The sequence below is a fragment of the Sorex fumeus genome, unplaced genomic scaffold, assembly GCF_029834395.1.
Source record: "Sorex fumeus unplaced genomic scaffold, SorFum_2.1 ptg000015l, whole genome shotgun sequence".
NCBI classification, from domain to species: Eukaryota; Metazoa; Chordata; class Mammalia; order Eulipotyphla; family Soricidae; genus Sorex; species Sorex fumeus.
In genome coordinates this window covers 15,836,719-15,855,179 of record NW_026606072.1, presented here as the reverse complement: position 1 = coordinate 15,855,179, position 18,461 = coordinate 15,836,719, and the positions used below count along the sequence as shown (strand labels likewise).

Here is an 18,461-nt window from a genome sequence, read left to right as displayed (position 1 = left end):
CAAAACCAACAACATTAACAAAAAAAATTTAAATTAAAGGACCATTTTGGATGTGGTGAATTCCCATTTCATTGTTACTGGGTAAATACTGTGAACAGTCTGAGGTTTCTATCCTTAAAAAAACCGCACATGCGTAAGATCCAACTTCTTTGTATTTCTTAGAGTTTCAGTTAAGGACCACGCGCATGACAATTTTTCAAGTGCCTGTTTGAAATAAATGCGAATTCTCCTGTGGCCAGAGAGATGGTGCAGGGATAAAGCAGTTGCTTGCAATCCCCAGTACCGCGTATTGCCCCCTGAGCACGCCAGGGGTCACTCCTGAGCACACGTGCAAGAATAGCTGCCTAGTACCGACCGACGGGCGTGGCCCCCAAACATAAATAAATAGCTAATTTCCACGCCCCTTACACTCAGCAAATTAGAATTTCTAAGACTCGTGTCTTTGGAATAAAAACAAAAAAGATGGAATTGTAAACACACTTAAATCACTGTTTCTGCTGCTTTCGTCTAATGCAATAATAAGGTTCCAAACTGATTTAACCAATTATTTCCAAGTCGGCGTGCCGGTTCTAGACGAGTCCTTCTCAACTCTCTCCAGAGTCGTCAACTGGCTCCCTGCCAAAGGTAGGCATTCTTGCTAAACTGAGGAAGGGAGTTCGGTGTCTCTAGATAGGCGCTGCGAACTCAGAGATTCGCAGGCTTTAGCGAACCCAGGGAAAAAAGGACACGCAGAATCAAGGTACGGCTTCAACATCATTTCTGAAAGTAGTCGGGGAGGTAGGGTACAAACCTTCCCATTGCAAGGAAGGTTCAAAACCGGAAAGGTGAACTTAACAGAGCTCTTGGGTTTCGTTCGGTGCCGCTGCTTCTGGGCGCTGGTGATGAGCGTGTGCGTTTCAGTGAGACTTGCGCTGAGCAAACAACCCGGTGCCCACCAGCTCTCGAGCTGGGGCCCGCGTGCGCCGTGCACACACACTAAGGACTGCAGGTGCCCGGGAGTGGGGGCGGGGGCCGGAGGGAGGGGGTGGGGGTAGGAGGGCGCGGGGAGGGGCTGCCCAGCGCCAGCCTGCCCCTGGCACGTCCTGAGCTCTTCGCCCTTTCTCTGCAGCTGCCACTTGAAGACTCCACGTTTCCCCTCCGGAGCAGAGACCCGTCTCTCCAAATCCGCTGCCTGCCCTTCGTCCCTCATCCCCCCGCCCCCGTGCCAGTCGCTATCCACCGCCTCTTCCATTGTGCCGCGCCTTGCCCAGTTCGACTCCGCTTCCAGCGTCAGACCCTCACCTGGGTCGGAGCAGGGAGAATTTCGGAGTCAACCTCGAGTTGCAATGGAGCTGTATGCAAAGGTAAGGAGGAGGAGAAGGCAGCGCCTTGGCCTATTCTTCGCGAAATCTCGCTCTGACGCACTTGAGTAGGCATAGATGTGTGTGTGTGTGTGTGTGTGTGTGTGTGTGTGTGTGTGTGTCCGCGCGCCCGTGCGCTTTCTCCATGCCACGGGTGAAATGGGTTCAATCACTTTTCCTATGCATGCGCGTTCTATTTATCGCCTTTCGTTGTGTGGGATGGTCAGACCACTTCCATCCAGAAACATGTCAACTTTCCCCCATTTCGGATGGGGGAGCGAGGGGCGGAGGGTCCCACCACGCCGGCTTCATTTGTCCCGGGAATTAGCATCCGCTGGCTGGTGCGTTTCTTCAATAGGACGGGGCGCGTCTAGCCCGGGCCGTGTGTGGGCAGAGGAGAAATATCCAGATGCGATAAACGATGGTCACTTTTGTCTTCTCCTCGCGAGGAAAAGGGACTAGCCGACAGAGCGCGGCCAGCACCAGCACCGGCTCCGAAAGGAGGCAAAGCGGAGCTCGGCGGCCGAGTCCGCGACGGGAGGAGGCAGCCTGCTGTGCCGCGTGGCTTGCCGGGAGATGTAGTCGGCGGCTCGCGGGCTCGCAGGCTCGCGCCTCGGCAAGAAACTACAACTCCCAGCAGCCCGCGGGGCCCCGGGCGAAGAGGCGCGTGCGGCGTGGGGAGGGACAGCTCCGGTGCTGATGTTGGAGCAGGTTAGCGAGCCCCGAGAGTGCTGAGCGTGGAGCGCTCGGACTGTGCGTGCTGGACTGGGCGCCCGGGTCAGCGTTGTCCTAGCCAGCGAAAAAGAACGTTTTACGGACAATGAGACACGAAGCTCCCATGCAGGTGGGTCGGTACACTGGGAAGCTTCGGGAGAAATTGGGGAGAGATGTTTCCCCCCCGCCCCCCCCGGAGCCTGGCACAAACTCCCCGACCAAAGGGGAAGCTTTATCGGCAGCTAGCCCCGGAGACTTAGTACCTGGAGAAGAGTTGGATTTCTCGTCACTGACTGTGACTGGGGGGTGCTTTGATGAGTGAAAGGAATATCCACAATCTTCCCTGGTTCCGCACAAAGGGTGAGAATGCCTAAAATGCAAACCGGAGCAAACAAAAAGTCAGGGGAGCATGGAATCTTGTGTTGGCATTGATGTTCCCTCTTGGCTTCCCGGGTTTGGGATCTCGATGCAAACACAGAGACTTACTCTAGTTGAGAGCTCTCTCTCTCTCTCTCTCTCTCTCTCTCTCTCTCTCTCTCTCTCTCTCTCTCTCTCTCTCTCTCTCCTCGCGGCTGGAACAGTCATTTCGCTTGGGTAAGAGAGCCATGTAAAAAGAGAAACCCCTGTTAGGGTCCCCGAAGTCCCCTTTCTTCGATTGCGTTTCTGATAATATCAGTGAATCAAGAGACACACCGGGGCTCGACTCACTTCGGAGGTGTGCTAGCTCTTGATTGAATGCACGGAGTTGGCTAGGTCGGTCCTTCAGGACCCCCACCCCTGTCTGAGCTTTCCTGAGTGATGTGCCTCTTGCTGTGCTCTCTGGCTTCCCATTTCTGAGGTTTGCCTCCTTAGGAAAATGCAAAGGACTCTAGTGCAAAGGTGACTTGACCCAAGCCTCCTGCTTAAGTTTTGTTTTTAAGTTAGAAGGAGTGAATCTTTCTCCTTTGTGTGTGGAATTGTGAGCATTCAACATCAATCTGTGTTCATTAACCTGGCAGGGTGATCCCATTGCGTAACAGAAAGGCACTTTATGAATGGGGTTGAGAGGAGAATGACACATACAACATTTGGAGCATATTGTCAACCTCTCGAGAGAGTCTATCACTGCCACCAAATCCAACAATACAGTTTCCTTTAATTCTTACTTAAACATTTTCCGACTGTTTTCTCAGTGACACGTGGACTTTAAACATATGATTTTGTTTATTTTTAATTTATTTTATGGCCTTTGTACATTAAGATACACAGTGCCTGGACTGCTAAATGATAAAGATGTAGAATTTAATTGTTTGTTGAAATATTATATAATGAAAGTCCTCAAATAATCTTATGAGTTATTGAAAATTTGATTTGTTCTAGAGAACAGTGGCCCCATTGTGTGTCTTCTAATACCTCTGTTTGTGACTTAGCTTTTCATTATAGGTCTGATGTGAAAAGAATCTGGACAGACAATAAAAGTACAGGCTATTGCAATCAAGATATATTGGCTTATGATAATTTCCCATTACTGCAGGCTCTGCCAGGAACCAACAGACTAAATTAATCATATTTGATAATAAGTAAGCCATAGACTTTACAAGTAGATTGTTAGTATTTAAAATCAGTCCCACATAGGAAGTGAAATCTTTCTGTCAAAATAAATAGCTGAAAAATTAAGCTCTATACATCTTGATTTGTATTTTCTTGTCCAGTTGCTTAGAACATTCAGAAGGGTTTTGCAAAACTGCATAAAATTAGTACCTTAGGAAATATCTAAAATTATTATATCAACTATGTAGCAGGCACTGTAATTTATATTTTAGTCAGAACTTTAATGAATAATTAATGAAAATTAGGTGATGCAACTAATTTGTATGGGATTTTTATATATTTCTGATAAATATTATTAATTTGATAAGAGATTTGAAATTTAAATTTCCATGTACTATGATGATTCACAGGTACATTTTAAGAAATGAGACTACTTTCTCTGGTATACTTCAAGCACATTTATTAAATTTAAAATTATTGTTATGGTGATCCTTTATTTCTATTAGGTTTTCAAAAATATCCTAAGAATAAAAAAGTATATTAGTTAATGATAATGTCTCAGCATCTATGCTTCTGAATCATAGTCACATTACAGGTGACTTTGAGATATGAAAGGTAACAAGACAAATAGTTAACAAATTTTTTTCCTTCAAGACTGAACCATAAAATCATGAAAAATATATTTCTTTTCCCCCAATATTCTACTCAGGTTTGTGGAAAATTAGTCATATGCCAAACCTAATTCTAAAATTATATTATTCTAAGAGATACCTATTATTCATAGGAAATATTTAGTTCATTTGTTCATAGGAAGCAAAACAAGTCTTTTAGTTGTTTACCTTATAATTATTATATTTTATTAAATCAAAGGGCTCATCAAAAATTATGTAATGCCTCAGAAAAGCATTTGATTTGCTTGTGTGATTAACTTTGTGTTCTGCTCAAGGTAGTTCACTGTGATATATGCATATTTTATAAAGAATATTTCTGTCTAATTGATGCAAAATAGAATTGATTTTTATAGAAACTGTTGAAATAATACAAAATAATAGTCTTTGATATTTATACTTCAATTATGACTAAATAGCCAATAATATAATTCAGTAAATGTTCCAAGTGGTGAGTTATTAATTTAGTACAGGAGGTGGTCATTGTATATTTTATAATTCAGTGTTTCCATAAATATTGAGAATCAAATAAAATGGGGAATAGCAGTGCTCCTAACTTGAAGACAAGACTGATAATCACTTGTCATTTGATTTAGGAGTCCAATGGAACAAATTCCAGAAGAAAACAGTGCTTTGTCTGTGCCAAGCACTGTGTCTTATGTTCAGATCTCATTATGCGTGTGTATGTGTGTGTATGTGAATGTGTTTGCATGTGTGTATGTGAGAGACAGAGACAGAGAGAGAGAGAGAGAAAAATATAATACAACTCTAGAGATTACCATATTCTAATAACAGCCAAGATTATCTTTAAATTATTAAGATAAAATAACTTTCCCAACATGGCAGAGTCAAAATTCTGTCAGATATTTGTCCAACAAGCCCATGTTCTCTCCTTTATTATTCTGTCCTGTCCAGAAAGATGCAAAAAGTTGACATACAGAATGAGGGCACCAATTATTGAATTAATCCCTTTATTTCAGAAGAAAAAATAGTTGTTTATGATGTTCTATTATTAAAAGAAATTTTGTGAACTTAACCAAATATTTGAGTATGCTAATATATTTTAAATTACTTGCTTTCAGTTTTCTTGAATTATCATTTCTTGCAGGTCTACATACTCTTTCATAACATCAAAACTGAATCCATTTTCTCTGGTTCAATGGTTAGCTGTCAGTTCTGTTATCCACTAGCTTTCTGGGTTACCTTTTCTTTCTTAATTTTTTTAAAATTAAATAACGGTGATTTACAAATTTACTGATGCTTGAATGTTGTTGAGTCTGTGTTTTGGATATAAGGCTACGTCTAGCCTTACCATGAGTATAACTGAAGCCCTGATTCCTGTTCACCCATTACTTTCTGTTCTCTTCTTCCCCTTTGGTTTCTTTCCTTCCCTGTCCTCCTCTCTAAACACTGAGGTTAAGGGTGATCTAAGCATCCCCTTTACTACAGCACGTTTCCCCATCCAGTATTCTATATGCCACAGATAAGTGATATCACTCTGTTGTTCTTTTCTTTTAGCTTACTTTACTCATCACGGTATCTTCCAGTTTAAAGATAAATCTCAGTAAATTACATGATTTCATTGTTCTTTGAAGCTGCATGGTATTCCATTCCATATCTTTATAATCCATTCATCTCTTGTTGGACACCTAGGTCGATTCCATATGTTAACTGCTGTACTGGGTGCAACAATGAATAATGTTGTACATATGTCTTCTTGGGTCGACCATGTTGACCGCTTGTAAGGCGAATGCCCTACCGCTGTGCTGTCTTCTTGAGAGAGTGTTTTTATGTTCTGCAGGTAGATGTCTATGTCATCTTTTAAAAGATTATTCTGACTATTCAGGGAACTTCAAAGAAAAATATCTATTCAATATATGGAACAGAGTTCCAAAAATTAATTTTTTGGCCTAAAAATGAGACTTGAAGAAAGAATATGCATAGACAAAAGGTGAAGTTAAGATGAAAATTATAGCAAAACATTACATACATCCATCTTATATACAAAAACAACAAAGATTTAGTCTACACAAAAGTGTTTAATTTGGCTGTGTAAATTTAATGAATTCCTGATTTTTTTTTTATTTTTAAATTTCTGACTATATTCTTCCTTAGTGAGGATTCTTCTATCTTCTTAAGAAATGGAAATTTAATCTTCGTTATGTACACAAACAAACCTACAAAGTTGACATTGGAGAAGCAGGAGGTTTGAGGATTCTTCTATCTTCTTAAGAAATGGAAATTTAATCTTCGTTATGTACACAAACAAACCTACAAAGTTGACATTGGAGAAGCAGGAGTTTTCTATTTGATTTAGGAAAAATCCCCAAATATCCATTCTCTGTCCCTAAAGGAAAGAGGAGGATAGATAAAAGAACTATGCAATAATATAAAAAAACTTTTGTGGTAAGAATTATTTTCCATTTACCTTTTTTGTTTATTTGTTTGGGGGGCCACTCCTGGCAGTGATCAGGGGTTACTTCAGTCTGTGCTCTCTGTTGGGAATTACTCCTAACAGTGCTCGGGGGACCATAGAGATGCCAGGGATCAAATCTAGGTCAGCCACCAAGTACCCTATCTCCTATACTATCTCTCCAGTCCCTCCCCCTAACTCTTTTTTCAGTAAAAGAACTTAGAGATTTGTTACACATATATCAGTCAGCGATAGCACAGCGGGTAGGGCGTCTGCCTTGCACGCAGCCAACATGGCCGACCCGAGTTCGATTCCTCCGCCCCTCTCGGAGAGCCCGGCAAGCTACCGAGAGTATTGGATATGCCAGACACAGTAACAACAAAGTCTCCAATGGAGACGTTACTGGGCCCGCTCGAGCAAGCTTATATTGAAACTAGAAATTCCTTTTCTGACCATAAATATCCCAAGAAAGAAATACATGTTAATGTCTTTTATGTGTCTATTAAGATGAATGCTTATTGAAAATGTCTCTCCAACTATTTTTTCTTTATTTTGTTCATTAATTAGGTTAATGAGCAATCATCTTAGTAGGTTTTATGACTGTAAAAATTATGTCTTAGATTTGGATTGTATAGATTATTAGCTTTTCTTATTTGTTTACAGATCTTTTATATATATTTATTAAATGCATATATCTTAAGTGAATACTTTGATAATTTTTATAAGCGATTATACACATATTTAGTCATGTCATTATAAAAATACAGAACTTTTCCAATCAATGTAAAAAAGGTTTTTATCAGTTATTCCAAAGATACAATGAAGTCTTGGACTTTTAAAAGCATTAGGTCTTGGTCATGTTTATTCATAACTTTATGCAGAGCCTCATAACATGAACAAACTATAAAACACACAGTTATATATTTTTGTGTCTAGCTTACTTTGTACACATCGCATACAAGGATTTATGACGGTTTATATATATATACCCATAAGTCTTTCCATTTTACTAATAAATATTACACTATTCTTTCAATCTATTCTATCTTTAAAATCCCTTTTCCTACTGATGAACTTTGAGTTTATTTTCAATTTAGGGCTATCATGGTTAAGGTCATATATATTCATTTGACAACAAAATAGTGGTTGTTTTAAAGTGATAATCTGTTTTAATTTTTCCCAAATAAATACCTAGACATATAGTTGCTAATAAAAAGTATATGTCTTGCTTTATATGAAGTAGTCCTATCTATCTTACCCTTTCTATTTATTTTTGGATTCAGTTCGTCTGTATTCCACTAAGAATATTTAAGGGTTATATATATTATCTATGATCTCCTGCAAAACATTTATGAGTTTCATGCATACAGCATTCTAACACCAATACCACCACTAGTGTCAATTACTCCCTGTCAGTGTCCCCAGGTTCCCACCCATCCCTCAGCCTGCCTCCTTGACAGGAACATTCTTGGTTATTACAGTTTGAGTCTCATGCTTATCAGGTTATTGCCTCTGTGGTTTTTGTATATTCATATACTTCACTTCTACATACTGATGTGCTTGAGGCCCCGGTCTCCACCCCTGTTACCTTCCACCCAGCTCTTCTTACTTCCTCCTTGATTTCTTTCCTTCACTGACCGTCTCCTTTCTATAATCTACGATCAAGAGTAATCTAGCACACTTATCATATTAAAATTTTTCTTTTGCTTACTTCCTTGTTGAGAATATGTGTTTTTAGCATGAATGGGTGTTGAATTTTCTCAAATACTTTTTCTGTGGCTGGAGCAATAGCACAGCCAGTAGGGTGTTTGCCTTGCACATGGTCAGCCTGGGTTCTATTCCTTCATCCCTCTCGGAGAGCCCAGCAAGCTACCGAGAGTATCCCACCTGTTGGGCAGAGCTTGACAAGCTACCCATGGCGTGTTTGATATGCCAAAAACAATAACAACAAATCTCACAATGGAGACCTTACTGGTGCCCACTCAAGCAAATCAATGAACAGTGGGAGGACAGTACTTCAATGCTGCAGTGTTGCCTTTTCTGCATCTGTTGGACTCACATGGTTTTCTCTTTAATTATGGGTTTATATCAGTTAATTTTTAATTAATCTGGCTTTCCTTCTATAAACCAAGTCCTATGTATTAGGACTACACCTTTCCTGTGTATTTTTGGAGTTAATTTGATTATATTCTATTAAGGATATTTAGGATCATGGGTATTACTGTGATTTTCTTGTAAAGCTTTTATGAGGTTATAATACTAAAGTTATGTAGGCCTTTCAAAACTGGTTGAGAAATACTCTTTTATCCTCTACTTTCTAAATGATTTCTTTGTATAAATGACTGTATTTATTTTTATTTTGGTTAACGCAGTGCTTAGGTCTTACACCTGGCTCATCTCTCAGGGAGGGATTACTCCTGGTGGTGCTTAGGGGACCATATAGGGTACTTGGGTTGTCCACATGCAAGGCAAGTGCCCTACCTGCTAACTATTGCTCTGTCCTCTAAATTAGTATATCTTGGTATTTATTATTTATTTAGTAATGCTGGGTATTGAGTCCAGGGCCTCATACATATGAGGTGTGTGCTTCATCAATAAACCACATCCCTTCCCTTATTTGAGTATTTAATCTCCACATTCTGAGCCCACGTTAAAGTGTTTAATAGAATTCATCAATGTAGGCCTTGTATTTTGGAGTTTTCTTTGTGGAATTTCTTAAAACTATACCACATTAATTAAAAAATAACTAATATAAACTCATAATTAAAGGAGAAAACAATGTGATCTCTCCCAACAGATGAAGAAAAAGTATTTGAGTTATTTTATACACAAATCTTCCTTCCTTCTTTTCTTCCAACGAGCCTTTCTCTCTTTTAAATTTTGGGGACACACCTGATGGTGCATAGGGTTTACTCCTGGCTCTGTGCTCAGGGATCCCTCCTGGAGTTGCTTTGGGTCCATATGCTGTGCCTGGGATCCAACTGAAGTTGGTCACATGCGAAGCAGGCACTTTACCTCCTGTATTGCCTTTCTCTCCTTCCTTCCCTCCCTCCCTCCCTCCCTCCCTCCCTCCCTCCCTCCCTCCCTTCCTTCCTTCCTTCCTTCCTTCCTTCCTTCCTTCCTTCCTTCCTACCCCTCCTTCCCTCCTTCCCTCCCCTCCTTCCTCCCTCCCTCCCTTCTTCCTTCCCTTACTACTCTCCCTTTCCTCCGTCCCTCCCTCTCTCCCTTACTTCTTCCCTCCCTCCCTTCCTCCTTCCCTCTCTCTTCCCTTCATTCCCAAGTTGTGATACCCCACGTACAATACATGTACCCACATACAATAATTGTGTCCTAATCTCTGCATGTGATTGAATTACATGACTTAATAATTGGATGTTGCAAATATAGTCAATGTTATAGACCTTAAGATATGGAATCTGTCAGGTGGGTCCAATATCATCAAATGAGCTATGAAACAGGAAACTTTCTCTGGCTACTCAGTGAGGCAGAAGGAACAGGAAAAGTTTTGAAACATGAGGATTTAGGTCTTGAAAATCAAGAAGGACATGAATCTGGGAAATAGGGGCCTTATTCCTGTAACTTTCAGCTGTTGAATTCTGCCACAAACTGAATGAGTTTAGAAATGGGAATGTTCTCTAGAGCCTAATAATCCTGGTGAGAATCCAGCCCAGCTCACATACTGATTTTGACCTTGTAAAGAAAGACCTGAATATTTTGAATAGTGAATCTAGCTGAGTCACACTGTGTCCAGAGGTCTGACTCAATAAATAATGAGTATTGTTTTAAGCATTTATTTTATAGCCGCAAGAGAAAAATAATTTTTGTATTTAAAAGTTTATATTCATCTTGTACCCATGTTGGTAAAATAATTCTTTCCACATTATTTGTCAAATTTATTCACAAAAGATGTTCAAAATATTTTGTTATCCTTTAATTTCTCAACAATCCTTAATATCTTCACTAATTCCTATTATACTTTGAGTATTTTTCTTTCTCCAGTGTTAAAAGATTATTATTAATATTTAAAAAACTTCAGATAGCAAATCTTTGCCTATCTTAATTTCATCATTGTTTATTTTGCACAGTATTTATTTGGGCTTTTCAAAAATAACTGTGCTAGGAGTGGGGACGTGGCTGGACAGGTATGACCCTGGATATGATCCTGGTTGCACATGACCCCATAAGTGCTGCTGGGTGTAACCCCAAGTTCGCCAAGCACCACAAGATGCAGCTTATATAACAACAAAAAACGCTTCACATTATTAAAACCTTTCTTAAAGCGTCTTAAAGTAGAAATTAGATCAATGAATTTAAATAATTCTGCTTCTCTAATAAATATAAGAATAATAGAGAATAAAAATAATAAGCCTTGCAGGCTGGAGAGATGGTACAGTGGCTCGGGTGCTTGCCACGAGGCAGACCTGTGTTGGATCCCTGGCCCCCATCTGGTCCTGTGAGCATACAAGGAGTAATGCCTGCCAGGAGTGATGCCTGAGCTCAGAGCACTAGTAAGTAAGCCCTAGCACTACTGGTATAGGCCCCACACAAACAAACAATAAATAAAAATGCTAAATCTGCTGTCTGCTACTGCTCTCTCTTAAACCCAAAGGTTTCTGAGTATAGCATTTGCATATGTTATTTCAAGCCAATTGTCTTCTCACAATATTTTCCTCAGTGTATTTAGAAGAACACTGTTTAAATTTCCATTTTTCTCTTTTTTTATTTTTATAAAGGTCTTTAAGACAATGTAAGAAATTGCTACGTACATTTAAAAATTCTTTAAGTGCTATAGTCATGGAATAAGTAAATACTTTTCTATAAGTCCAGTGTTTATAGGCATGTTTATTAAAAATTACTGAATTAGAAGGCATTAAATAATTTTGATACACACCAAGAATGGATTCAGGCACAGTAAGGCACATCTTTCACCACAAGAAATCAAGACCATAGTTGGAAATTACTGATCAGAAAAAGCTTCAGAACTTGTGGTAATTTCCTACCTCTGGAGGGTCATTGTGGTTGGAACTTTTTTTTATAGTATTTCTCTGGAATAGATGGACAGAAATTGGGAAATTATTTTTTGATCCTAGTATATTACTAAAAAAGGGGGATCACTATCATTCAGTATAGGGTTCAATGAGTAAAGGAGTAAAATTCCAAAATTATTAATGTTTAAAGAAAGTAAAATAGAATTAATTTTCTTGTCTGGTGTAACTGGAATTATTGCAATTACAAAGCTAGAGACCACCACCATGCTGAGACCACTCTCCACACACGAAGGTACTGGCAGAGGGACAAAGCCACGTGGGTTCCGGGGTCGAGATCTCCAAGCCTACTTGGATTGGGGCCGAGCATCCTCCACCCAGATCCTCCAAATTCTAGTAGGCGGGAGTCACCCCCACCAACTGGCCCCCTGGCGCCGTGTAATCCCATCAACGGCCAAGACTCAGAGACTATAAAAACCTGCTCCCGGAACTGTGCAACATCTTATTATGACATCTTATTATCTCATTCCTACTTTGGACAAACTGGCAGGCTACTGAATGTAGCCTGCCCACATGGCAGAGTCTGGCAAACTCCCCGTGGCGTACCCAATATGCCAAATACCAGTAACAATGATGGGTCTCATTCTCCTAAAGAGCCTTGAATATAATCTCAGGGCTAGGATGAAGGAGACGTTACTGGGGCCTGCTCGAGGCAATCGACGAATGACAGGATGATTTGTGATTTGTGATTTGTGACTAAGCTAGAATTTCAAGAAAAGTTGGGCATTTTCCAGATTTTTTTAATTGATATTCATGTCTAATTAAATTCTTTTGCCATCTGAAAATAAATTCTCTAAGATATAAATTTTTGGAAAAAGTTCAGACTCATTTTTAGGTCAACATGTTGTCTAACTTTGTGAGTGTTTCATGTGCAGTACCCATCTGGCATTTGTGATAGGTAACGGTGTGTAAATACTGAGTAGGTCATAGTGGTGAATGACCTTGACTAAGTTCTCTTATTTGCAATTTCAATTTATTTTCGTGTGTTCTGGTTATTTATATGGCTGTATTTAAGACCATGTTTTTTTGCTATTTTTTATTTAATCAATTTGACTATTCATTGTATTGTTTCCTGCATTCTGATGCTTGCCTAGATATTTTTAAGTACTTGATTTTAGTTCCTCTATTAGCTTTTTAACTATACATCTTTGACTGCTTTTGTGTCTATCCTAAAGATTATAATAGTTTTTCTTTTATTTCTTTTTATTTATTTATTTTTTTTTTGGAGAAGGTCACACTTGGTAGCACTCAGTGCTCACTTCTGGTGAGGTTCAGGGGACTATGGTGGTGCCAAGGATTGAACCTGGTTTGACTATGTGCGAGGCAAGCACCCTACTCACTATACTATCTCTCCAACTTATAATATGAATTTTAATTTTTTAATTGTCTGTTTAATGTTGTCTTAAAATGAAAAGTAATATGTATTATTTCATGTAGTAATGTGATTTGATTTACCTCATCCTTTATGTAATTGTTCTCATATATGTATATATATGTGTGTGAATGTATATATATATATATATATAATGTATAGCACAGCGGGTAGGGCGTTCGCCTTACACGCAGCCAACATGGCCGACCCTAGTTCGATTCCTCCGCCCCTCTCGGAGAGCCCGGCAAGCTACCGAGAGTATTCGATATGCCAGACACAGTAACAACAAAGTCTCCAATGGAGACGTTACTGGGCCCGCTCGAGCAAATCGACGATCAACGGGAGGGCCTTTACCTTTTTACCTTTAATGTATATATATACATATATATGTGAGGACATCTGTATTTGTTATAAACCTCAATCCAGCATCATAATTTTGGATTATTTTAAATAATAATGTGTATTTTATTTAGAGAAGAAAAAATTTACTTCCCTTTTGATTTGTTCACAGCCTGTATGGTGATGTTCCTGTAATCTGAATTTCTCTCTGGTGTCATTTTTCATTATTCTCTACATGTCCTTTAGAATTTCCAGAAGTATAGGTGCACTGATAACAAACTCACAGTTTTTGTTTATCTGACAATGTGTTTTATTTCATTTTCATTTTTTCCATGCACTTCCTCCTCTTCCTCCTCCCTTTGTTGCTCTTACTGTCACGATGACCATGATGAGAGCTATAGACACATTTAAATTTTAATTTTAATGAGGTTTTTTTGGTGGTGCGGGGTGGGGGGCTGTCGGGGAGGCTTCCCAAACAGTGCTCAGGAGATTCAAGATGCCCACTGGAAATTCATGGCAAACCAGGCTAATAGTTTAACCCAAAAGCCTGAGAAGCTAAGCTGCTTGCACCTGGTGGTGCGGGAGATACCTGGACCATCCCAATGTGATGTGTGTTACTCCAGGGCCACATCCCTTGGTGTTTGGGGTTCTGTAGTGCTGTATCTGTGAAGCTCAGGGGATCATTTAGTGCTGGAGATCGAACAGACTGGGCTTATTCTAGGTATTTGCTCTAATCTATGTACTATCTCCTTGCCCCCCTGAGTGATAGTTTTGCTGCCTATAAAATTTCTTGATCTATTTTTCTTTTAGTAATTTAAGTTGCTTCACTATCTGCTGACCTTCATTATGATGTGAAGTCAGCTGTTCTTTTAAGTATCATAACTCGGGATGTAGTATGTCACTTTATATCTATTTCCAAGATTTTCTATTTAATTTTAATTGTGCACAATTATACTGTAATGTGTTTCAAAGTAATTATCTTTATATTTAATCAGTTTAGAGTTTGAATGAGCGTCTAAGATATGCAAGTCTGTTTTTCACCAAAATTGGAAAAATATTGAGTCTTTATTTTTAGATTTTTTTCCATCCCATTATTCCTTGTAGCTTACCATCTGAGACTCCAATTACATTTATGTTAGATTCAAATACCCTTACACAAATCAGTGAGGCTCTGCTCACTTTCCTTCCTTCTGTTTGTCAAATTATACAATAACTGTTGATTTACTTTCTGGTTCATATTTCCTTTTGTATCTGCATTATTTTGTTAAGCCTATTGATGAATTGTTTTCTTCATTTTAGTTATTTGCTTTTTTTAATGCTCAATATTGGCTTCTTTTACGTTAGAAGCACAGGAGGTTGCCAAGTGAAGATAGATATACTCTCTAGGGATGAGATAATAGGGTATTGGTAGAACTTAATTGGACTCATTTACAGTATTATGCAGAGCCAAGAAATTACAGTGAACTTCTTGTAGACAAGGTGGTAATAAACATAAAGATATTAATACTCTAATTATTTGTATACTTCTTGGGGAAATATTTGTTTACATTTTAATTTCTACCATCTCATGTTTCTGTTGATCATTGTTTCTGGATGCCCTTTTTTTTCTTTGAACTTTAAAAATAAATTTATGGATTTGATGACATTTAAAAATATATAATAATGTACATAAATAGTGAAAATAAAATAGTTAGCAAATATTTTCTTTAGCTAACAAATATATTAATTAACAGCTTCATCCCTTTAGAAACGACATGCCTTTTCCAATAAACACCATCATTTTTTCAATATCATGTTTTATTTGAATCATGAACTATTTTCTTATCTACTAAAAAATGAGAGCATGTTCTAAATTCCAATTATTTAGTGACTAGTTGTAAAAAAAGAGAATTTGATTAGATGGGGTCAAATATTAGGAATTGAGGTTTAGCAAGCCTGACTTTTCTTTACCCACTTGCCTCCGAACTGAGAAAAAAGTGGAACCCTGCTAACTTAGCACCCTCAGCTTTTATGGCCAGGAATCCAGATCAAACAATAAGCTTGAAATGTGAAATAATGAGCCTCTCTTCCTGTGTCTGTCTGCTTTTAGTTTAACTAAAACTTAGCTCATTAAAGGTAAATAGATATTATTTTGTTATCATCTAGTGGCTCATATGCATGCCTGGGTTCATCAGTTGGAGAAACTTCTATGGCGACTTTGATGAATAATTTCTATTCTGATGGTTGTATGTGGCATAGCCTTAAAGAGCTTGCAAAAAAGAATGAATTAAGTACCAGTTGACAACAGCTGACTCTTGTGTGCCACTTATCCTGATGTCAACAACAAAAGAAGTATTCTAATTTTGAATGTTTGATTCACAAAACACCTGTTTGAGTGGGGAGATTTTTGAGAAGGAGTGAAAGACACCCAGCACACTTGTGGATGTGAATGCTCTTTTATAACTATGTATGGGCAGGTTTGTTCTTTATAGTATAATGCAAGCAGCATTTGAATGAAAAGTGCAGATGATTGTGTGTGCACGCACACATGCATGTGTGTATGTGTGTGTGTGTGTATGTGTGTGTGTTGCTGGGAATTGGCCTCAGGGCCTCACCCCTGTAAGGCATATGCTCTACACCTGAGTATCATCCTTGTCCCAGGGATGATTTTGACTGAGTAACTTTGTAAGTCATTCTTTGTTTTAGAAATGCAGAGCCTGGAAATATATATTTAGATGGCTCACCTTCTCGGTTCTTCATGAATTGTGTAAATATTTCCTTTGTTAAGTATGTGTTTGCCTTTACACCTAACTCACCAAAATGACTGGAATAAGAGAAGAAATAGGTGAAGGTTCCAAAGAAATCATTATAACCTTTCTGGATGTATTTTTCAAGAGTTTGTAAACTTATTTAATTTATTTGATTTTTGTGTTGGCATGGGGGCCACAACTAGCAATGCTCAGGGCTAACTCCTAGCTCTGCACTCGGGAATTACTCCTGGGGGCACTCAAGGGAAGATAGGACACTTGGGATCGAATCCAGGTCAACCACATGCAAGGAAAGTGCCCTACCTGCTATACTATCACTACAGCCCTAAAACTTGAATATTTAGAAAGAATTTAATATTAAAAATATTTAAGTGCTAGGGGATATTACAGTAGCTCGGATGCATGACTATCTTGAATCCCACAATCCACCATCGAGGGTATCTTGGGGTGCAGTTCTGGAGGTTTCTACACCTGAGTAGCCGGGATACCCCTTGCATTGCAAGGCCAAGTAGCATTTCATGCTCAGGCCCTTGCATTGAACCATGTGCCCACGTGGTGAAGAATCACTGATGGGGTTCCCTGACTGGCCCTCCTGAGAATTACTTGAGGGGCTTCCAATTAAATTTTGTAGTGTATATTATTCCAACCGGGCTGACCCGAGTTCAATTCCTCTGCCTTCGATTCCTCCGCCCCTTACGAAGAGCCTAGCAAGCTACCAAGAGTATCTCATCTGCACTGCAAAGCCTGGCAAGCTGCCCGTGACGTATTCGATATGCCAAACACAGTAACATGTGTCACTGTCACTGTCTTTCCATTGTTCATCAATTTGCTTGAGCGGGCCCAGTAACGTCTCCATTGTGACACTTGTTACTGTGTTTGGCATATCAGATATGTCACACGTAGCTTGCCAGGCTTTGCTGTGCAGGCAAGATACTCTCGGTAGCTTGCTGGGTCGGCCGCGTGCAAGAAAAATGCCCTACCCGCTGTGCTATTGCTCCAGCCCATAAGGAATGTAAAAGTGTTTAATAAATGCCTTGGGAAACACATTAGTATTGAAGTTTAGTTTCTCCCCGCAGTGGGAATTTTAAGATTATTTTTGTGTTTTGCTTTGCTTTGCTTTGGTTTTGAAGCCACACCCAGCAGTGCTCAGGGATCACTCCCAGAGGGCTCAGGGGACTCATGGAGAGCTGGGGATCAAGTCCAGGTAGGCTGGATGCAAAGCAAGCTCCCTACCTACCGTATTATTGCTCTGCCTCCATATTTTCGGTCTTTAAAGAGCTGTTTTTTTCTTATACTTTATATTGCTGGGTTTAGCTTTTATTCTTTTCCACCTTTTTCCCCCCTCTCAGGAAGAGATCATCTTTCAACAGATATTCCTCATTGTATGACTTCAGTTTGGGCCCAGCTTCCTAGAGCTGCCAGGAGGGAGTTTCTAATAGTGTGAGGAGAAGTCAAGTGCAGCTGTGTGTTATTTTAAGTAAATGACTGTTGGGGAAAGTCGAGGCCACCTTCCATGGAGCTAAGCAGAGCGCAGTGACGATGCTCTAAGAATGCGTGATTGCTCCTTACTCTGTTGAGTCTCCTTAGAGTCCAACAAGGGGCTCACACACACGTTAACTTCACCCTCAGATTTTCTTCTCAGAGCAAAGATAATGAACACATTTCCCAGAAGTCAGACTGTCTGGGGGAGGCTAGGCGTTCTAGCACACAGGCTCCTCTCTGCAGTCGATATTATGCTGAGATCTGCTGTCACTCTTGCAAGAAGAGGACGTCTTCTACATCCGGCATCTCAGCTGAATTGTCACATTTCCTGGTCTCTTCCAGAGAAGCTTCAACATGACACTCCTGATCTAACACCCATATGGATGTTGGGTTTGGTTTGATTTGAATTTGGGGCCATGCTCAGCAGTGCTCAAGACTTACTCCTGGTGATGTACTCATTCAAGTATTGCTCCTAGCAGAGCTTGCAAGACAAGCACCCCACCTGCTGTACTATCTCTCAAGCCTTTCTTTACATTTTTTGACTTTTCTATTTTTAAAGTGGCATCTATAAAGAATACATGAATATTACAAATATTTGATTTTATTAAAACTGGAAGTGACTAAAACTGGAAATTAGAAGTGACTTGGGGAGGGGAGAGCAGAGAGATGGTACAGTGGGCAGGGCCACTTGTCTTGCACCCCGCTGATCTGGGTTCTATCCCACTACCCTATATGGTCCTCTAGCCCCAACAGTAGTGATCCCCAAGCATGGTGCCAGGAGTGGCTATGGTCCCAAAATGAAGTGACTGGG

The 18,461-nt window shown here is 39.7% G+C and overlaps 1 protein-coding gene across 2 annotated transcripts in view; it reads left to right on the top strand.

Moving 5' to 3' along the window:
- Positions 1–1,301: 1,301 nt before the first annotated feature.
- RAB3C (RAB3C, member RAS oncogene family) overlaps positions 1,302–18,461 on the top strand; it is a 271,591-nt gene continuing 254,431 nt past the window's right edge. Inside the window, exon 1 of one of the 2 annotated variants that reach the window (XM_056112097.1) lies at positions 1,302–1,343. In XM_056112097.1, coding sequence (XP_055968072.1) covers positions 1,326–1,343 — 18 coding nt within the window. In that variant the 5' untranslated portion in view covers positions 1,302–1,325. Of the gene's footprint in view, positions 1,344–2,015; positions 2,185–18,461 lie in introns of those variants that run through there. The other variant, XM_056112096.1, reaches the window with a different exon arrangement.